At 39.5% G+C, this 23,152-nt stretch overlaps 1 protein-coding gene across 1 annotated transcript; it reads right to left on the minus strand.

Moving 5' to 3' along the window:
• Positions 1 to 5,840: 5,840 nt before the first annotated feature.
• On the minus strand, positions 5,841 to 22,355 carry LOC122755184. Its single transcript, XM_044003521.1, has 7 exons — positions 22,287 to 22,355; positions 21,951 to 22,009; positions 21,096 to 21,171; positions 15,503 to 15,623; positions 10,532 to 10,771; positions 7,316 to 7,367; positions 5,841 to 6,229 (listed from the first exon to the last, which is right to left on the minus strand). The coding sequence occupies exons 1-7, from the start codon at positions 22,353 to 22,355 to the stop codon at positions 6,064 to 6,066; spliced, it is 783 nt and encodes a 260-aa protein (XP_043859456.1). The 3' UTR covers positions 5,841 to 6,063.
• Positions 22,356 to 23,152: the final 797 nt, after the last annotated feature.

Consider the following 23,152-nt stretch of genomic DNA (forward strand, 5'->3'; position numbering starts at 1 on the left):
GGAAAATTTATATCCCTAACCACTTACATCAATAAAATAGAAAAAAAAGATCAATGATTTGGGTATACAACTAAAAAAACTAGAAAATGAACAAATTAAAAATCCCCAACTAAACACCAAATTGGAAATCTTGAAAATCAAAGGGGAGATTAATAAAATTGAAAGTAAGAAAACCATTGAATTAATAAATAAAACTAGAAGCTAGTTTTATGAAAAAAACAACAAAATAGTTAAACCATTGATTAATTTGATCAAAAAAAGAAAAGAAGAAAACCAAATTACTAGTATCAAAAATTAAAGGGAGCGGGGCAGCTAGGTGGCACAGTGGATAGAGCACTGGCCCTGGAGTCAGGAGGACCTGAGTTCAAATCTGACCACAGACACTTAACACTTACTAGCTGTGTGACCCTGGGCAAGTCACTTAACCCCAATTGTCTCACACACACACAAAAAAAGAAAAAATGAAAAAAAAATGAAAGGGGTGAAATCACTACCAATGAAGAGGAAATTAAGACAATTATTAGGAATTATTTTGACCAATTATATGCCAATAAATTTGGCAATCTAAATGACATGGATGAATATTTACAAAAATATAAATTACCCAGATTAGTAGAAGAAGAAATAACATATTTAAATAACCCAATTTTAGAAAAAGAAATTGATTAAGTCATCAATGAACTTCCTAAGAAAAAATCTCCAGGACCAGATGGATTCACAAGTGAATTCTACCAAACATTTAAAAAACAATTAATTCCAATACTATATAAATTATTTGAAAAAATAAGTGAAGGAGTCCTACAAAACTCCTTTTATGAGACCAATATGGTACTTATACCCAGATCAGGAAAAGCCAAACAGAGAAAGAAAATTATAGACCAATTTCACTAATGAATACTGATGCAAAAATTTTAAATAAAATACTAGCAAATAGAATACAGAAATATATCACAAAGATCATACACTATGACCAGGTGGGATTTATACTAGGAATGCAGGGCTGGTTCAATATTAGGAAACCTATCAGCATAATTGACCACATTAATAACAAAAGCAACAGAAATCACTAGAGAACATAGGAACAAAAGGAGCTTACCTTAAACTGATAAGTACTATTTATCTAAGACCATCAGCAAGCATTATCTGTAATGGAGATAACCTAAAATACAATCAGGGGTGAAGCAATGATGACCATGATCACTTCTGTTATTTAATATTGTATTAAAAATGTTAGCTATATAGAGAAAAAAAGAAATTATAGGAATTAGAATAGGTAATGAGGAAACAAAACTATCACTCTTTGCAGATGACATGATGTTATACTTAGAAAATCTTGGAGAATCAACTAAAAAGCTACTTGAAATTATTAACAACTTTAGCAGAGTTGCAGGATACAAAATAAATCCACATAAATCATCAGCATTTCTGTATATTAATAATAAAGTCCAGCAACAACAGATAGAAAGAGAAATTCCATTTAAAATAACTATGGCCAATACAAAATGCTGGGGATTCTACCTCCCAAGACAAACACAGCAACTATATGAACAGAACTACAAAACACAAAAATAAAGTCAGATCTAAATAACTGGAAAACTTTTAATTGCTCATGAGTAGGCAGAGTCAATATAATAAAAATGACAATCCTACTGAGATTAATTTATTTATTTAGTGCTATACCAATCAAACTATCAAAAAATATTTCATAGAGCTAGAACAAATAATAACAATATTCATTTGGAAAAACAAAAGTTCAAGGGTATCATGGGAATCAATGAAAAAAATACAAAAGAAGGTGATCTAGCAGTACCAGATCTCAAACTGTACTTATAAAGCAATAGTTATTGAAACAATCTGGTACTGGCTAAGAAATAGAGAGGTAAATCAGTGGAATAGAACAGATAGAAACAACACTATAGTAAATGACTATAGTAATCTAGTATATGATAAACCCAAAGATCCAAGCTTTTTGGAACAAAAACTCATTATTTAACAAAAACTGCTGGGAAAACTGGAAAACAGTATGGCAGAAATTAGGTATAGACCAATATCTCACAGCATATACTAAAATAAGGTCAAAATGGATACATGGTTTACAAATAAAGGATAATACCTTAAGAAAATTAAAGGAGTATGGAATTGTCTATCTGTCAGATTTATGAACAGGGGAAGAATTTAGAACCAAAGAAAATATAGAGAATAAAACTAAATGTAAAATAGATCATTTTGATTATATAAAATTAAAAAGCTTTTACAAAAACAAAACTAATGTAACCAAGATTACAAGGCAAGTAGAAAACTGGGAAAGAATTTTTGAAACAAGTATCTCTGATAATGGCCTCATTTCTCAAATATATAAAGAACTGCGTCAAATTTTTAAAATACAAGTAATTCCCCAATTGATAAATGGTCAAAGGATTTGAACAGGCAGTTTTCGGACAAAGAAATTAAAGTTATCAATAAGCATAGTAAAAAAATGCTCTAGATCATTATTGATCAAAGAAATGCAAATTAAAACAATTCTGAGATATCACCTTACGCCTATTAGAATGGCAAATATAACAAGAACAGAAAATATTAGTTGTTGGAGGAATTGTGGGAAAACTGGGATGCTAATCCTCTAATGGTGGAGTTGTGAAAAGATTCAACCATTCTGGAGAACAATTTGGAACTATGTCCAAAGGGCTATAGAATTGTGTATACCTTTGATCCAGCAATACCACTACTTGGTTTATATCCCAAAGATCCCCCCAAAAGAGAAAAAGACCTATTTGTACAAAAATATTTATAGCAGCTCTTTTTGTGGTGGCTAAAAATTGGAAATCAAAGGAATGCCCATCAATTGGGGAATGGCTAAACAAACTGTGGTATATGATGGTAATGCAATAATACTGTGCAGTAAGAAATGACAAACAGGATGACTTCAAAAAAGCTTGGAAAGACATGTATGAAATGATGTATTGGGAAGTGAGCAGAACCAAGAGAACACTGTCCACAGAGAAAGCAATATTGTTCGATGAAGAACTGTGAATGACTTGACTATTCTCAACAAAACAATAATACAAAACAATCCCAAAAGAATATTGATGAAGCATACTATCCACCTCCAAAGAAAGAACTGATATTGATGGAACAGCCTGAAGCATACTATTTTTCACATTTTTTCATTAAGTGACAAATATGGTGATGTTTTACATGATTTTATATATATCTATATCTATATGTCCCATATCAGATTGTTTGCCACCTCAGGAAGAGGGGAGGGGAAGGAAGGAAGGAGGGATAGACTGGAACAGAAGAATATAAATAAAAATGTTTAATCTGAAGAAAAAAAAAGGTGGGGGAGGGGTGTGCTGGGAAGGGTACAGGATATACATATATATATATATATATATATATATATATATATATATATGTACCTATATACACATATATATGTTGTGTATATATGAGTTATTTAGGTCTTATTTATATAAGAATTTAAACAAATTTCAAATTTGTCATATATATTATTTATATAAATTGATATGTATACATTATTTATAAAACAGTAATTTACCTGTATAAAAAAAAGAAAATTGCCTGTTTATAAAAAAAAATGAAGAAGAATTTAAAATACTAAGTTATATGTACTAGAATATATCTAGGTATATCTAAATGTAATAATACTGTAATATATGTCATATATGTATGCATGTGTATATTATATCTATGTTTGATATATGAAAAAAATTGAATTATATATCACAAATAATTTTTTTTTTTTTAGTGAGGCAAGGGGGGTTAAGTGACTTGCCCAGGGTCACACAGCTAGTAAGTATTAAGTGTCTGAGGCCGGATTTGAACTCAGGTACTCCTGAATCCAGGGCTGGTGCTCTATCCACTGTGCCACCTAGCTGCCCCTTTAAAATTTTTTAAAATAATAAAAACAAAAAAGAAACAGCATCTCCCTTGTTTGTCCTGGAGATATCCTGGGAGCAACATTCATCATCATCATCAATATAATTATTTTCATTCTCACTATTTTTTCCACAGAGAAACAGTTGCAGAAAGGGTTCACAGATTTTGAGCTGGAAGACATCTCAGAGGTATGTTGTCTCATCCAGTCCCCTCATTAGAAGTAGCTAGGTGGTGCAGTGGATAGAGCTGGAATCAGGAAGACCTGATTTCAAATTCAGCTTATGTGACTCTGGGCAAGTTACTTAATGCCTCTCTGCCTCAATTTCCTCCTGTGTAACATGGGGGTAATGATAACACCTATTTTACAGGGTTGTTGTGAGAATCAAATGAGATAATGTATGTAAAGAACTTTGCAAACCACGAAGAGTTATATAGTTGCTAGTTATTAATGTTGCTGTTATTTTTATTTTACAGGAGAGGAGATTGTAGTCAAGAGAATGGAGGGGACTTGTCCAAGGTCACTCAGTGCTTGACAGAGCTACAATTTGAAGCCAAATCCTCACACTCGAAATTCAATGCTCTTTCTGCTGTACTATATGTAAGTGGGTTGCCCTGAGTTATAAGGTTTATATCCCAAGGTTATTTATTTAGCAGAGCCAGGGCTAGAATCCCAACCCAGGGTTTGCCCCTACCAAACTCCACTGGCTTCCTTTTGTATGGAGCAAACTGCCTTAGTTTACCCAAATAACTCGAGGAGACCACCAAGTCAAGCAGAGACAGATTTATTACATCCTCATGAGGACGGGCAAAACCCAATTACACATTGAAGTCTTGCAAAGATATGCCCAATCCTCTAGGTTTTTATAGTAATCTTGAAAAGGACTGTCCCCACATACACCTAGGGTGGATGAGCTCACAATCTAACATCCAATCCTGTCTCACCCAGGGTGCGTATGGAGACATGCATACGTGTTCCAGGGACAAGGGAGAAAAGGGGAGGGGGAACAAGGTCAAACCAAAGGAAAAGGAAACAGGGGAGTGAGAGTCAGATGTTTCACATCTCACAGTTCCCACTGACTCCCCTCTCCAGGCCCCTGTCTCTAAAGATAAGGATGACAGGGTTAAAATTTATCTTTGGCTATGTTGGGAAGAAAAGAATAATCCATTGTTGGGACCCCAAGGCCAAGGGGATTCTGCTCTGAGAAAAAGAGACAATGTTACTTAACATCTGGTCTCAACTCAATGGCTGCATTCTGTGCCTAGTCCCATCCTTTCTTCTTGAGTCCCGAGTATTGAATTGGTGGGCAAACTCCCTGACCCACTGACTGGGGTTCTGACACATGATAGATTGCAGACAAAACTAATATGTAGCTGACAAGTGGGGAGACTGAGCAGAAGTAAAAATACTGTTAATTGGCAATAAAACTTAAAGGAGACAGTGAGAATTTTGACAAGCAATAAACTTCTAACAAACTATACTGGGGCAGGTCTGGGTACCTTCCAGACCCCATGGTCAGAGTTTAATCTGACTCAAATCCATAATTATATCATACAATCCTCCGTTTTTCTTTTATGCTCAGAGAGCATATTCTGGATTTGAGTCACTGTCATTGAGCCCTTCAGCCATGCAGGATTTCAGCCCATCAGTCCAAGTCCAACTCATCACCAGTCTCTCCTTCGTGAAGTTTCAGAATCAGGGTCTTTAATCTTTTCTCAGTGAACTGCTGAGTCACCATCAGCTGCATCTGTTGAACTGCACGTTGTATCAAACCTATAAAGCAAGGGACTAAACAGAGACAAATATAAGGAGAACTCCAAAATTACAAATGAATACCTAATCCTGTCCCATAGGCATCTTTCAGGAGGTAAATTGGGGTCTAATTAATTATCCCAATATACCATATACATGTCAATAACTACCAATATTGTAACAACAAATATGATTTAAAAACCTCTTTATAATTTCAGTGATGTGCTCCCAGTGTCCATTCACTTAGCAATTTTCATCTTTGACCTCAGGTACCCCTATTAGAACCTTTTACAAAGCAAATTTAAATAGCAAATACAACTGTTTCCCAACTTTATCCAAGGAAAGAGTAATCTCTAATTGACCTCTTCTAGGCCTGAGTATCCCCAACTAGACTCAGGCCCACCAGGCTACCACTACATTTCCCCACCCCTCCTTCCAATAGCTAAGGAAAAAGAGGGCGAAGATCTCTTCTTCTGTAACTGCTTCCAGCTGAATATGTGTGTAGAGCTGACAGTGGAAGGTGCAGAAATCCTTGCAGGCCTGGTCCAGATGATGAAGGGGGTATATAGTCTGGAATTGCTAACATAAAATTGAAAGCCTTGAGCCTAGATAAATCAAACTATCAAGAGGTTAAAGAGACAAAGACAAAAAATTTTAAAAGACAACAATAGGGAAAAGGGGCAAACCAAAAGAGTGAATCCAGGAACCCCCAGATCCTGCATCAGGAGCGAAAAGCTGTTCACAAATGTCCTTCATCCAGTGAAAGGTGTCATGAATGCCCCGTGCTGTTCAAAGCTTTACCTAGTTCTGTATCTGACAGACATTATTAACAACAAGTCAAAGGGTTACCACTATCTTGCTACATGCAAGCCATATAATCTAAATGTTTCAAAATGCCACTGATGGCAGAACCCTTAAATTTTTCCAAATTACATCTATATCCATTTCACTTTATTTCTCCAAAAGTTTTCACTCAATTGTTTAAGATGTAATCCTCACATAAAACTTAGGTTACAAAATACCTTTGTAAGAAGATGACCACAAATGAACTTACATAAGAGTTACCAAGTTAACTTCAATTCTAATAAAAGACTTAGGATGACATTTAACCAATTAATTTCAAAACAGTGCATGTCAAATAAGTTGTCCATAATAAACCATGTTTGTATTACAGGACATGCTCTATAGACAGATATTATTTCTACATTACACAATAAACTTATATAACAAAACATTCTATATTTTACTCTTCTCTGTTTTCTTGAAACAGACTTGAGATGTCTCTGGTTCAATTTCTAACATGCATAACTAATAACAGACAGATGACAAGGCTAAATGCTTATACATTCTAGTTGTTCAGATTCTGAAAGGGACTAGAATTTCTAAGGCAAATAGCTTAAATCTTAAACCTGCATCTCACCCAGATGTTACAGTATTAATCTAGGGATGAAGAGACAATATTGTGTTCGTGCTTATCAAGTGACATGATTATAGGAACTTGCCACAAAAGAAAAAGAACAAAGCTCTGGGGGAAAGGTACTTTCCCAACTCCCAGTAGAAGTTTTGTGGACAACCAATGCAATATGCCAGACCTAAAATCAGCCAGGTGGGAAAGTTTGCATTCCATATGTAATATTCGGGGAAACCGAGTCAGGAGACACCTACCTCAGCCTTTGCCAAACAGTCGGTCTCCCATCCTTTCCCAAGAGAACTCCACCTGCAGTGCACACATGTAAAACCCCTATAGGGTTGCTGGTATCATGAATCATATGGCTCACCATTCCTTGATAGTAATAACTGGAGTCAAACTCAGAGCAATAATGATTAATAGTCCCATAACATCTTAAATAGCAAGTCCCAACAATCAGCACTAAAAGTGAATTCATTTCTCAAGGATCGCATATCCTAGACAGCAAGTATTAACTATACTTGTACTTAAATAGGTTTCTCTTTTCATCCATAGGTTAGCACTACACAAATGAATCTGCTTTGAGATGCTCAATAACAAGCAATGGTTGAAATAAATGTAAGCAATCCCAAATTGCATACTGGGAACAAACTAGAAAATGCCCCACACAATAGCACATGGTAAAATGGGTTTAGATGTTAAACATAAGATACTGTCCTCAGAATTCCTCTAAACAATGGGAACATCTTTAAAGTGACAACTAGTTTGCATGTGTTTCTACACATGTTCTAATTCCAATTAAATAAAAACATAAGTAAACTTCAGATTCCCTATTAAGATGATACAAGATAGCTCATAAGTTACTTATTGTTCACTAACATGTCATACATGACAAGTTCAGGCACCAATTTAACTATTACTTAGCACCAATAAATCCAGATCAAAACAGCAAGATCTTTCTCATAACTTACAAATTATTTAGATGTTCTTGTATTAATTCAATAACCAATTAATTCAATGTTGCAATAACAAACTTCCACTTTGTCCATTCTCATAATAGAAATATATACCAAACCTTAAGAATAAAACTCAAATATTCAGATATTCAGGATTCCAGAAAAGCTTTTTCCATTAATTAACACAATTTCACAAATCACAGTAAGTTTGAACATGATTGTTATCAATATCAAATCACCATTGCAACAAATTAGCTTAACTTTATCTCTGCTCCCCTTCTCTCTCATCTAAAGTGTTTGCAGTGGGGAGGAATTTCAGCTTCTTCCAAACCAAAGAGGAAATATTCAAATAACCCGTTCCAATCATAATAACAAATTTTACTAGGCCCCTTTTTAAATTCTCTCATTATCTCTTGTTGTAGTTGTAGTTGTTCTTTCAAACTACAGTATACCAGATCACAATACAACTTGAAGTAATCCAGCAGTTTCTTTTGCCAGTTTTTTTTTTCTTTATCTCTAGATTTCGTTTCTTCCTGTCCTTCAAGGTAAGAGACTGCACTAAGGATTTCAAGTCCCATCCCCCTCTAATACCAAATTACATTTCACAAAGAGATCCCATCAAGCTTCTAACTTTTAGAAAAAAAAGCAAATCACTATACTTTACTGAGGATCTGTTGGATCTTAAAGCCTTAATATACAGCTAAGAATATTCTTACTATGCCCACTTCACAGAAAACCATTATCACATTCAATTAAATTCATAACCCAAAGTAATTTAGAGAGTCCAAATCTGACCATATCTCCAATACAATAAACTATTAAACTATTGGGCACTTTTCCTTTCCATATTACAAATCACCTTGAGGTAGTCAGCTTAAAGTTACACAAATAGAACAGTATATATTTCACTTAGAGTTAAATCAGAATTAATTCAATTAAACCCCAATTTATTTTCTGAACGATATCGTATAGAACCTCATTGATAATTTCATATTAGTATTAATTCATCCCATAATCACTTAATCTAAACACTTCCTATTTTCCTGTTTTTGTTTCTCCTTAAACAGTTCCATTACAAAAGAAAATTTTTAAAGTGGCAGTATATAGTTTGTATGATTCCCAAAGTTTCTTAAATAGATAGCCCAATCAAATTCAATTACCCTTCTTGATTCCCTAATTACACAAACTTTTCTTTTGCTAGTTTAAAGGAATATTTTAATGCCACATTTAGTCCTCCAATTCAGTCTGAAAGACAATGCCAGAGCAGCAAGATTCCCCCTGCTCCTCCCCCACTTCCTTAACCTAGCAAGTTGTTTTGTTTTTTTTTTAAGGGTAGCTTCTTCAATTAAACAAAACTTTTCCTTCTAAATTCCAAGCACAGACTTATGCTCTCTCCTCCCCCACAGCAGAAAAAGGGGAAGGGGTGGCTTTCTTTTCTTTCTTCTTTCTCTCTCTCTCTCTCTCTTTCCTTCTACTTTCCTCTCTTTCTCTCTCTCAAAAATCCTAACTATTCACTCTCATACCCCTGGTCACAGTCAATGCAGACAGGGCAGACCATGTAGGCTAGCAAACAACTTCCTAACCATTCATTCCTCCTCACTTAATCAAACTTCCTCGTACCTTCTCAACATACTTAAACCATCTGAAACTAGCAAAGTGGCAGCTTAGCCAATATCTCACCAAATAACCCCATTTATCTATTTTAAGATAGACCCAGGGGATTCTCTTCTTTAATCTGCCTATTACAAACTTTAGGTGTTCCCTAAGAACAAACTTCACACTCACTCTTTCTCCTTTGTGGTCAGCAGCCTTTTACCTAGGGCTGCAGACAGATCACATTTCAATGGCTCAATTCAAATTCTGAGTAATTTACAATTCTACAATCCCCTTCTCAGTCCCTTCTCTAACCCAGACTGCAGGGATCAATTTCCCTTTCTTCTTCTTTTGTCAATACAGTTATTTTGATGGAATTTTTACTCCTGGACCTCTACTTTTAATTTCAATTGAAAAGGTCTCCTTCCAATTATCTAATCCAGGATTTTTTCCAGCCTCCTCTGGCTCTTTAAACTTGCCCTACTCTAGATGTTCTACCCGTATTTTGTTCAAGATCCTAGCCTGGTCTGGACTTTTTAACCCTGAACTCACCGGGCTCCTGTTTTTGCTCAGGATGTCTATTCAACCCTGGCTCAGCATGGACCTCCACCTTTAAAAGGTCTCTACCATCTAGCCGGTTTTTCAATCCTGCAAACAACAGGTACTAAACCCCCCCTAGGGGCGTTCCTATATTTTGTTCGGGGTGTCTATTGTTGGTTGGGCGTCCCCAGACCTTTTCAACCCCGCAAACTCAATAGGACCTAGAGGGCACCCTAAGGTTAATTCTGTATCTCGTATCAGGGTGTCTATTCAGTCCTAGTGACCTGTTCAACCCTGCAAAACTTCAACAGACCTTAGGATGATAACTAGGGGTTCCCCGATTTCTTCCTAGAAATCCCCCTGAATGGTCACCCAGTTACTCACCAGTCTGGGTCTGTGCACACGTTGTGACCGAACCAATCCGGATACTCCTCATTACTTTAGCCGGCATCCCTGTGTCTGGTTGGCTTTTAAGTCTCTCTCTTTCCGGGCATGGATGCTGAGAAGCCTCACCAAGAGCCAGACCCCTGAACCTGCTGAACTCAGCAGGGACGTCCTTGTTCAGAAGGACAGGCTCCTGGGAGTCTCCAAAGATCCCCAAAGAGATCCCGGACGAGCCCCCATCTGTATGGAGCAAACTGCCTCAGTTTACCCAAATAACTCGAGGAGACCACCAAGTCAAGCAGAGACAGATTTATTACATCCTCATGAGGACGGGCAAAACCCAATTACACATTGAAGTCTTGCAAAGATATGCCCAATCCTCTAGGTTTTTATAGTAATCTTGAAAAGGACTGTCCCCACATACACCTAGGGTGGATGAGCTCACAATCTAACATCCAATCCTGTCTCACCCAGGGTGCGTATGGAGACATGCATACGTGTTCCAGGGACAAGGGAGAAAAGGGGAGGGGGAACAAGGTCAAACCAAAGGAAAAGGAAACAGGGGAGTGAGAGTCAGATGTTTCACATCTCACAGTTCCCACTGACTCCCCTCTCCAGGCCCCTGTCTCTAAAGATAAGGATGACAGGGTTAAAATTTATCTTTGGCTATGTTGGGAAGAAAAGAATAATCCATTGTTGGGACCCCAAGGCCAAGGGGATTCTGCTCTGAGAAAAAGAGACAATGTTACTTAACATCTGGTCTCAACTCAATGGCTGCATTCTGTGCCTAGTCCCATCCTTTCTTCTTGAGTCCCGAGTATTGAATTGGTGGGCAAACTCCCTGACCCACTGACTGGGGTTCTGACACATGATAGATTGCAGACAAAACTAATATGTAGCTGACAAGTGGGGAGACTGAGCAGAAGTAAAAATACTGTTAATTGGCAATAAAACTTAAAGGAGACAGTGAGAATTTTGACAAGCAATAAACTTCTAACAAACTATACTGGGGCAGGTCTGGGTACCTTCCAGACCCCATGGTCAGAGTTTAATCTGACTCAAATCCATAATCATATCATACACTTTCAAGAAAGAAAATCAAACACACATAGTGGCATTTCAGTGCCCTCAGAACAAGGTGAAACTATTAGCATGACTGCATCTGGTTCCAGTGCTAGAAAAATTTGGCAATAGTAAAAAGTTATGTATACCTATTTTATATACCTATATACCTAGGGTCACATAAAAATTTCTCAGGCAAAAAGGGGTCACAAGTGGAAAAAGTTTAAGAAGCACTGGTCTAGATGACCTTAGAAGGTTCTTCTAGCTCTGGTTAGAGATCTCATTGTGCTCTTTGTTGTTCAGACAGTCATGTCCAATTTCCAAGGACATGTCAATATTATTCATGAGTTTCCTTGGCAAAGATACTGCAATGGTTTGCCATTTCCTTTTCCTCTCAGCCTTTGAGCCTTAGCAGTTGACTAATAGAAGTGTTAATATACAGATTCAGAGGCCATCTAGTCAAAAATCCTTCCAATTTACAGATGAGGAAAGTGAGGCTCAGAGTGATGATGTGATTTGTCCCAGCTAATACAAATAGTGAGTGGCAAGGCAGGGATTTGAACCCAGATTCTCTGATTCCAGATCTAGAGTTTTTACCTGGCCTGATCACATAAAGGTGAGCAAGGCCTGCTCTGACCTTCAGCTCTCTGTCCCCAATCCCAATAGGGTAGGGGCTGGAGAAATGTGGTACTTACATGGAGCTACTATAGTTTGACACCATGCCAGGTGATTCTCCCTGGTTAGGGCTCTGGAAATAAGGATTGTTCACATTACAAAAAATTCTTTGGAGCCACAGCAGCAGTCCAGCTGAGGACACTGCCCTGTTGGGGCAATGGCCTTCAAAATAGAAAATCAGATAAAACAGAGAATCATTCATTTGAGAATTAGGTGGACAGAGCCAGGGTCATTTGGACATAAGAGCTAAAATGCCACCACTCTAGGACTTATGAGATAGGAGGCCTATGAGGGTGAACTGAAGAAACAAGATCTGAACTTCATATTGATCACAAGCATCAACGGCAGAAATATAAGCCCAAAACCCATGATCAAAAAAGTACTGATAAAGGATAAAGGGCTCAAGCAGACCTCCCGTTATTCTTTGGTCCTCCAAACCTACCGGCCTCGGTTCCAAGGTACAATGATAATGATAATAAAGATAACAATAATAATGATATAATCATTATAATGAACTTGGGTAGGTGCAGTGGATAGAGCATTGGGCCTAGAGTCAAGAAGACCTAAGTTTAAATCCGGCCTCAGATTCTAGCTGTGTGACTTTGGGCAAATCAATTTATCTCTGTCTCAGTTTCCTCAACTGTAAAACAGGGATTGTAATAGCACCTACCTCCCAGGGTTGTTATAAAGATCAAATGAGATCATAATCATAAAGTGTTTGGCACAGTGCCTAGCAGACAGTGGGCATTTTATAAATGTTACCTATTATGACTATCATTATTATGAATAATAATAATAGTGATAATAGCTAGTATTTCTTTTGAAAATAGTATTTTATTTTGCCCAATTACATTTTAAAACATTTTTAATATTAATTTTCGAGTTCAAATTCTCACCTTTCCCCTCCTTTTCCCTCTCCTTTTTCCCCTCCCTGAGATGGCAAACAATTAATATAGCTTATACATGTACAATCATGAAAAATATATTTCCACAATAGTCATGTTGTGAAAGACATAGACAAAACAAAAAACACATAAAAAATAAAGAAATTGAAAAATAACATACTTTGCTCTACATTCAAACTCCATTAGGTCTTTTCTTTAGAAATGGATAGAATTTTTCATCATGAGTCATTTGGAATTGTCTTACTTAGATCATTGTATTGCTGAGAATAGTTGAGTTGTTCATAGCTGTTTGTTGTACAATATTGCTTTCTTGGTTCTGCCCATTTCACTTTGTATCAGTTCAGGTAAGTCTTTCCAGGTCTTTCTGAAATCTTCCTGCTTGTCATTTCTTACAGCACAACAGTATTCCATTCCAATGTTCCATTCATATCCCATAACTTATTCAGTCATTCCCCAATAGATGGGTATCCCCTCAGTTTCCAATTCTTTATTGACAAAATGAGCTGCTATAAATATTTTTGTACTTGTACTTTTTTACAAGCTCTTTGGAATATAGACCTAGTTGTGGTATTGCTAGATCAAAGGGTATGCAGTTTGATTGCCCTTTGGGCAAATCTCCAAATTACTCTCCAGAATGGTTTGATCAGTTCACAACTTCACTAACAGTGTATTAGTGTCCCGATTTTCCCCAAATCAGCTCTAACATTTATCATTTACTTTTTCTGTAATATTAAGTGAAGTGGGGGCAGCTAGGTGGCACAGTGGATAGAGTACTGACCCTGGAGTCAGGAGTATCTGATTTCAAATCTGGCCTCAGACCCTTAATACTTTTTTAGCTGTGTGACCCTGGGCAAGTCACTTAACCCCAATTGCCTCACCAAAAAAAAAAAAAAAATTAAGGGAAGTGGTACCTGAGAGTGATTTAATTTATAATACTCTAATTAATAATTATTTAGAGGATTTTTATGACATATAGCTTTGATTTCATCTGAAAACTTCCTATTTATATCCTTTGAGCATTTATCAATTGGGGAATAACTTGTATTGTTATAAATTTGACTCAGTTCTCTATATATTGGAGAAATTAGGCCTTTATCAGAGATATTTGCTGCAAAAAGTTTTTGCCCACCTTATGCTTTCTTTCTAATCTTGATTTCATTGATTCTGTTTGAGCAAAAACATTTTAATTTAATATAATCAAAATTGTCCATTTTATATTTTTTAATGCTTTCTATCCCTTGTTTGTCCTAAATTCTTCCCTTTTCCATGAATCTGATAGGTAAATTATTTCTTGCTCTCCTAATTTGTTTATGGTATCACCCTTTATGTTTAAATCACGTCCCGATTTTGACCTTATCTTGGTATACTGTCTAAGTTATTGGTCTATAACTCGTTTCTGCCACACCGTCTTCCAGTTTTCCCAGCAGTTTTTGTCAAAAAGTAAGTTGTTGTCTCCAAAGCTTGGGTCTTTGGGTTTATCAAATACTAGACTACTATGATTAGGTATTGCGTTCCTAATCTATTCCACTGATCCACCACTCTATTTCTTAGGCAATATCAGATTGTTTTGAGGTGACTTACAGATATCATGTCACAACAACCCTGGAAGGGAGGTGCTATTATGCCCATTTTGCAGATAAAAGAAACTGAGTCAGACAGATGTTATGTGACTTGCCCAGGGTCACACTACTAGTAAGCGTCTAGAGCAAAGCAGTCTTCCAGGCTAGAAATCTGGAGGCTGCATTAATTAAAATCTCCATAGAGAAGCACCATATAACATGGCCCAGGTAACAGAAAAGACACTTAAAAATGTTTGGTAGAAAGCTAATGATCCTTAGATAAACATTTTATTTTTAAGCAGTACTGACAAACTATGTCTATAACATATTCCATTTTCCTAGTTCCATATAATACAAATATTTATCCTAAGTTTGCTCCCAAAACATCTGTATACCACCCATAATTTATATCTTCTAAAAAAAATCTGTGAATCCAGGTAGAGATAAAGAGCCCCCAAATCCTCCAATTAGTTTACATAATAAATACCTACATAAAAAGCACAGACATGAAAAAACATTACATTTCAGGAAGCTTACATTCTAAGCATGAACATAAAGTAAGCAAAAATCATTAAAAATGACAGAAGACCCCCCACGGGTGTTTTCTAATTTTGATTTCATGATCAGGATAGGTGAACAAATGAATGAATGGGCACTTACTATGTACCATGTCCCATACTAGCATGAAAGTTAAACAGTGCCTGCTCTGAGGGACATTCTGACAGAAGGCAACATATATTGTGGGTAACTGAATGAGTATCCCTAACTACTTCCGAAGGTTAAACCCAAATCCTTCCATTCATGCTGGCTATAGAGTGAGTTGGCATTCCTTAGCCAGATCAGGACAACAAATAAAGACAAAGGATACACAAGTTCCACAACAAAACGAATCTGCAAACAAAGCAAAAATAGAGGAAAATAATCAAAGAGAGAATGGGAACACACACAAGATTATAAAAAACCCACTTAGGATCAGCCCTCCAAGTATGATGATTCTGTCCTAGAAGATGGGTTAAAAGAATGAAACCGGCATGAAAGAGTGACAAAAACCGACATGATTTCTGTCCAGGACTTTGGCAAGTGTGCTGACCACTGCAGTGTGATCAAAGGAGTGCTGGAATAAGGGTCAAGAGATCTATGTTTGAATACCAGATCTGACTGTCCCTGCCTGTGTGACAATGGGCAATTCATCTGGCAATTCCTTTTGAGTATCTGTTTCTTCATCTGTAAAACAGGCAAGATCATAGTTCTGGTACTCACCTCTACCAGGGATGTTCAAAAGAAAGCATTTCAAAACATTTTATAAATATAAGTGGGATCTTTTCTTTTATTAATAACTCCCCCTATTTTTACCTTGTTTCTACTCTAAAATAGGGGGCAGTTAGGTGGCACGGTGGATAGAGCACTAGCCCTGAAGCTAGGAGGATCTGAGTTCAAATCTCACCTCAGACATTTACTAGCTGTGTGACCCTGGGCAAGTCACGTAACCCCAATTGCCTTAAACATCCAGAGTCATTTCCAGTCATCCTGATACATATCTTGCCACTGGACCCAGATGGCTCTGGAGGAAAGAGTGAAGTTGGTGACTGTGAATAGCCCTCCCTCACTTAAATCCAGTACAATGGAAGTCATGACATCACCCAAATGTCATGGTCCTCTTTGAGATCAAAGGACAAATAACAACACTCTAAAATGGAAGGGGAAGAGGGATAGAAGATGAGATCTTTCAGTTCAAAACCACATTAGAATCAGAAATTTAGATCTGAAAGTAACCTTAGAGTTCAACCCAACTAACAGCATTTTGTGGCAAGGTTGATTACAATGAACAACTCTTTTTTTTTTTTTTAGTGAGGCAATTGGGGTTAAGTGACTTGCCCAGGGTCACACAGCTAGTAAGTGTTAAGTGTCTGAGGCCGGATTTGAACTCAGGTACTCCTGACTCCAGGGCCGGTGCTCTATCCACTGCGCCACCTAGCTGCCCCGCAATGAACAACTCTTAACATTTCTCCCTGTCTTCAACAATTCACTCTTACCTGGAGGCTCTCCAATAGCCAACATGTTTATGAAACAGAGAAAGGAGATGTCTTATAAAGTCACTGAACATTAGTGTTTATATTTAGGATAGTTCTGGCACTAAAGATCCCTTGATGCTGAGGGAAGAAGGACCAGTCAGCTCATGAAGACTGAGCTCACTGACATTCCAAAGACTGGAAATGTACAGTAAGATCTTCCTGAACCAAATAAGAAAAAAAGGAGGCAAGAAGCAGCCACCGCGTAGTAAAACCATCTGGGCAGATGGGTTAAACCAGGTTGAGGATAACTGATAGGCCTCAAGCCCATCTGTGAGTGAGGGGGAGTCTACACCAAACATGTGAAGACTTCGCAGTGGAATGGGTGCATGAGAACAATTTGTTCCAATGGCTGTGAAGGTGGCTGAAGCAGGGGCTGTGGAGCACTTAGAGACACCAAGGTCACCCACTGCTTCCCCAGCCATTACCAGTCATCTTGACTTCTGTCTTGCCACTGGACTTCAATAACTGGACAAGAGAGTGAGGCTGCCAACTGGGTGCAACTCTGCCTCACTTCAATCCATCAGCCTGAGATGTCACTGGTCCTCTTTGAAAATGAAGGATGAGAGGGCACCTAGGTGGCACAGTGGATAAAGCACTGGCCCTGGATTCAGGAGGACCTGAATTCAAATCAAGCCTCAGACACTTGACACTTACTAGCTATGTGACCCTGGTCAAGTCACTTAACCCTCATCACCCTGCCCCCTCCCCCCCCCCCCAAAAAAAGAAAGAAAATGAAGGACGAACAACAACAGCTGAGAGAAGAGGAATGGGTACAGATTAGCCCTCTCTCTATCCCATTATTTCCTCTAGGGGAAAGTAGTCAGACTGTCCTTGAAGTTTTTCCAGTTCAACTCACTGTCCCAGCAAGAAGAAATAGCATCTGCATAGGAGAGTCTCTGCTGACTGTGTGATTCTATTTCAAAGGAGAACACTGAGCATGCAGACAGACAGGTGGTAAATTATGTGGAAAAGGTTTTTTAAAGGAAGAGACCGGGCAGAGCTTGGAATGTGTCCAGGTCTGGTCTTTGCAAATCTGGTGCTCTTCCCATCATACCACATTGCCTGGGACAGATATGTACACTGCATGGTAAGGCAACTGACAATAGTCAAATTTGTTATCTTTCTTAGGCCAAGTGAAAGATAATTACCTCACCGTTTAGTTAACTGCTGTGAGAGCATACAAACATAGCAAAGGGGTGATCGGGAAAACATGGCAAGTGGATAGGGAAGGAACTTGGAGTCAGGAAGATCTAGGTTCTAATCCTACCACATTATATTTACTAGCTGCAGAACCATGGGTAAGTCACCTTTCTGTGTCAGTTTTCTTATCTTCAAAGTGAGGGGTTTTTACTCAATGACCTCTAAGGTTCTTTTCATCTCTAAATCTTTAAATCTGTAACCCCTATTGGGGAAGTTGGGGCTTGGAAAGGAACAGCAAATAGACACCATTTATAAGCTATCCCCTGAAAAAAAAAATTGCATGCCAGCAGGGGCCAAGATAAGGATGTTTACCTTGCCCCCTCCAGTTTCAGGCCACTAATGAGATGAGTAGGGGTGGGGAGCAAGTTTGGCAAGAAGATAGTTAGCAAGATGAGAAAGTGATGAAACAGGAAGTTTGATCCTGGCAATTTCATGAAGGAAATAAGATACCAAGCCCAGATAGCAGAGATAGGACTCCTTACTGAGATAATTACTTGCTTCTTTGGCTTCTTACCAGGCAAATCAGTCACCTTCCTCACACTATCATCACTCCTCAGAAATGTTTGCCTTTTCTCCTCTTTGGCCTACACTCTCTACTCCTCAACACCACCTCATGACACATACAACACATATCTATCTCTTTGAGTCCTTTTTTTTTTTTTTAATCTTAGAGATCATGGAGCCCAACACCTTCATTTTATTTTTTTTTTAATTAAATTTTTTTTTTCAATGCACAAAAACCAATTTCCTCTCCCTCCCATCCTACTCCCTCACCACTGAAAAGAAAAAAAAACACCCTTGTATATGCAGAGTCTAATAAACCACATTCCTGAATTGGCAACATCAAACAAAAAAAGGTATGTTTCACTCTGCATTATCTCTGTCCATTATCTCTGTCAAGAGTTGGGTAGCATGCTTCATTATTGGTCCCCTGAAATCATAGTTGGTTATTGGGGTGATCATTATAACTTTCAAAGTTGTTTGTATTTACAATGCCATTGTTATTACATGTAATGTTCTTATTCCACTCTGAAACTATCCCCTTCATAACTTCTTACTGCACAATAGTATTCCATTACATTCTCACATCATAATTGTTAGGTTGAACTTTCCAAGTTCAGGTCTTCTGTATTCAATTTGATTCAGCAAACATTTATTCAGAGCCTAGTGGGGGTACAAGACACTGGGCTAAACACTGGACATACTAAGACAAAATGGTCCCTGCCCTCAGGGAGTGTTTCTTCGACAAGTTTAGAAGGAGTAAATGGGAGGCAGAGGTACTCAGTAATCTATCCAGCAACTCTTGTTTCCTGAGGCCTCTCTAGAAGTCAGGTCTTGTACTTTCTATCTTGACTCACTTATTGCCTCCTTGCCCTTAAATTGTGGTGGTATTAGCCAGAGCCACATCCAACAATGTTGGTACCTGAGTACCATGCTTCAAAAAATAAACTAAGGGAAAACAGTGCCAAAAATTCCCTCAACTTTTAAATACAAATTGTTGGGGTGAGGATTGGTGAACACCACCCTTTGGGTGGGAGAGAAAGATCTGGGAACACTAACCCCCAGAGGCAAAGATCATTGCCCCTTCTCCCAACACATATCTTGGAGTCACAACTGGGGAGGCAGCCTTCCAGTACATTCCTATTTTAATAAATTATTCCTATTCACTATGTGCTCTTGAGAGAGTACAAGTACTATCAGCACCCTCTAAATTTTGGTGCCTATGGAAAATCTACTTACAGCTCTAAAGTTGGTACTCCAGAGCTATGTCAAGGTCAGAATATAGCCTCCAGTGCTTGATCTAGCTTTCCCATTACACTTGTCATTCAGTATTTTTCCTGTTGTGTCCAATCTTCATGACCCCATTTGGGGGTTTCTTGGCAAAGATATTGGAGTGGTTTGCCATTTCCTTCTCTAGCTCATTTTATAAAGGAAGAAACCAAGACAAACAGGGAAAAATGATTTGTCCAGGGTCACACGGATAGGAATTTTCTGAGGCCAGATTTGAACTCAGGAAGATGAGTCTTCCTGACTCCAGACTCAGCAGTCTATCCACTATGTCACCTAGCTGCGCCAATTACTATTGTATTGTTTATAATTCTCTCTTTTCAGATGCTTCACTCCCCTATGTCTCTGAACAGCTCCTTCATGGTCACTAGAGGCTTAATGCTTGCTTGTTGAGCTTGATCCAAGCTGTATTCATGCAGAGGGATACTAGATGACCTCTGAGGACTGTTACAACTCTAAGAGAGTATGAATCAGTGTGACTCTCTGATGCCTATAGCCTTTTCCCCTAAAAACAGAACTCTAGTCTTTGGAACAGATAAGCATCTGACATCTTGGAAAGATTATTTTAATCCAAATTGGGAGCTTAGTTTCATTGTTAGGCTGGTTATTTACTGAAATGAAGGGATGGCAAATGGAACCAATGGAGTGGAAAGACCAAGATGAGGGGTTCCATCACACTGGGTAGATTCTGTGTGGAATATTCATGGCAAGATACACACTGCATGAGAAGGTAAATGTGACCTGAGGTTAAACTGACTAGATGGAGAGTTCACATGATTCAGGATGTGATCTGTCATCTCTATAGCACTTCAAGATTTACAAAGCCCTTTGTAAAATCATCTCACTTGATCCTCACAACAACCCTGTGAGGTAGGTGCCATTATCATTGCCATTGAACAAATTAGGAAATTGAGGCAGGCAGAAGGTAAATTACTTGCCCAAGTCACAAAGCTAGTAGTTTATAGGATTCCATGATCACAGACCTAGAGGTAGAAGGAACCTCAGAAAGCATCTAGTCCAACCCACTCATTTTACAGATGAGGAAACCCAGATAGTTCAATGACTTGTCCAAGGTAACATAGAAGCCAGGTCTTCCTGACTCCAGTTCCAGTCCTCTAGTCGTCAGATCCCATCAATTAATGAATGAAATCATGGAGTTACTGAAGTATTTTTCACTCTGTTGTTATTTATCATAAATGTATGGACATTTTTAAGAGAGACAGAGAGACCATAATCATTATCACAGCAGGCTTCTCCCCAGCCTGACTCTAAGCCACTTGAAGGCAGGGACCTTGTCCCATACCTTCGAGCCTAGTAGAGCCATCACTCTATTCTTGATGAATATGGGTTGTTCAGGATTATGATTCAGATGGGCGCTCCTGCGGGTAGGAACTGAGCCCTACATGTTATTTGCCTTTATTCCCCCACCTAAAGCATTCTGCACAGGGGATGCTCAAAGAAAACTTGCTTATTTTGCAGATAAAACAAAATGATCATAATAATCATGAAGCCACCTTGCTGATGGACAAAAGGAAATTGAATCCATGGGGGCACCTGCAGTCCTTGGGAAATGTCAGCATCTCTGCCTAAGGGACACTTGTCCTGTGGGTTCACAGCACCCTGACCCTGTCTATTTAGTTCATGAAGAGAAACCACGGGGGCAGCTAGGTGGCCCAGTGGATAGAGCACTGGCCCTGGATTCAGGAGGACCTGAGTTCAAATCCGACCTCAGACACTTAACACTTACTAGCTGTGTGACCCTGGGCAAGTCACTTAACCCCAATTGCCTCACCAAAAAAAAAAAGAGAGAGAGAGAGAAACCACAGCTGTTCCTAAACAAGAACAGACCCTTTGCCTGGGCCCCACCCCCTGGGGCCTGCTCTGCTCTCCTGACCCCAAGCTGCTCAGGTTTGGAGTGTCCTGAAGGGCTGCCGGTAGAGCTTCAAGGTCACATGGTAGAAGGGGGTGGGGTCAGGCTTGGGACCCATGGCCTCTGACAGCCAATGGAGAGAGCTTTTCCACTACATCTCCACTCTGAGAGCTCTGTCCTCAGCCAGCAAGGGCAGCAGAAACCTGGGTCAATGAAGAGTAAACCATTACCTTTTCCTGGGGAAAAGTTCTTCCAAAGCAAAAGTCTCAGGAAGCCCATGTCTGTCACCAAATGATGGCCAGGATGTCACTGGGGCTCCCGGGGCTGCCCTTGGTGGAACTCACACCCTAGAACGGTCAGAGACGCAGAGATGGGGTTCGCTGGAAGCCCCCCCCCGCCCCAGAGTCCTTAATCTGGGGTTCTCCGGCCCCTCTGAGAGCTCGTGGGAGCACGAGAGGATTCTGGGAACATGGCGGTAGTTGGTGGAGATGACCGGCTCTTAACAGTTCCCCCCCCCCCCCCCCCCAGTGATTTGAAAGGAACTAAATTTTGAGCGGCAGAAAGAATTGAAGGCCCCAGCCAACTTGGGAAGACGTTAGGAAGGAGCAGAGAGCTAGGCCTGGCCTTGGTCTGACTGGAGGGCACATCCCTCAGGGCCTGTACCACGTGCTGAATGAACAAGTAACGTGCCATGGGGCGGCTGTGGGGGCGGGGCCAGGGCGGCTATGGGGGCGGGGCCAGGGCGGCTATGGGGACGGGGGAGGGGTGACTGCAGCTACAGGAATGTTTGCCCCTACCACTATGGGGGTCTGAGGAAGATTCTAGGGCCCGCTTCTGGGGCTGACACTGGACTGGGAGCCCAGATGCGCCGCTGACTGGACAGGGACCCAGGTAGTGACTGAGTGAGGAGGAGGGAGTGCACACCAGTGAGTGTGGAGGCAGAGGGGCGGGGCCTGGCTGTCTGTGGGGAAGAAGGAGGGAGTGCACACCAGTGAGTGTGAAGGCAGAGGGGCGGGGCTGGCTGTGAGGGAGGTGAAGGGAGTGCACACTAGTGAGTGTGATGGCCATGGGGTAGGGCGTGGCTGTCTGTGGGGGAGGAGGAGGGAGTGCACACCACTGAGTGTGGTGGCAGAGGGGTGACCAGATTGGTAGGGTTGGCCCTCTTGGGAGCAGAGTCCCTTGTTTTGGTTCCGGGACAGAGAGGTTAGCTGAAGCTTGCAACCACTGGAGGGACAGCAGGGAGTAAGAGCATTTTCCGTGACAGCATTGCTGGGGGGCCTGGTGGAGACTTGGGGAGAGAGAGAGAGGACTAGGTGAAGACAAGCCCCCAAGATAGAGCTCAGAAAACAAGGGCAGGAAAACCTGAAGCTTGAGATGTTAAACTCAGAAGATAGTGAAGTTACAACAACTATTTCTACTTTAAAGAAAAATGAAAAATGGTTACAAGCCCCCCCTCCCCCCCAAAAAAAGGGTTCTGGGAAGAGCTTAAA

Source organism: Dromiciops gliroides, chromosome 4, assembly GCF_019393635.1.
Source record: "Dromiciops gliroides isolate mDroGli1 chromosome 4, mDroGli1.pri, whole genome shotgun sequence".
NCBI lineage: Eukaryota > Metazoa > Chordata > Mammalia > Microbiotheria > Microbiotheriidae > Dromiciops > Dromiciops gliroides.

What these genes read in the sequence shown, in the direction of transcription:
- LOC122755184 (XM_044003521.1), bottom strand. Translation starts at nt 22,355, where the DNA reads ATGGCACGTTACTTGTTCATTCAGCACGTGGTACAGGCCCTGAGGGAT. An exon ending in GACATCCTGGCCATCATTTG is followed by an intron (nt 21,172 to 21,950) that starts GTGACAGACATG and finishes TCCTACCCGCAG; the next exon opens with GAGCGCCCATCTGAATCATA. An exon ending in GTGTGCACAGACCCAGACTG is followed by an intron (nt 7,368 to 10,531) that starts GTGAGTAACTGG and finishes TGTGCACTGCAG; the next exon opens with GTGGAGTTCTCTTGGGAAAG.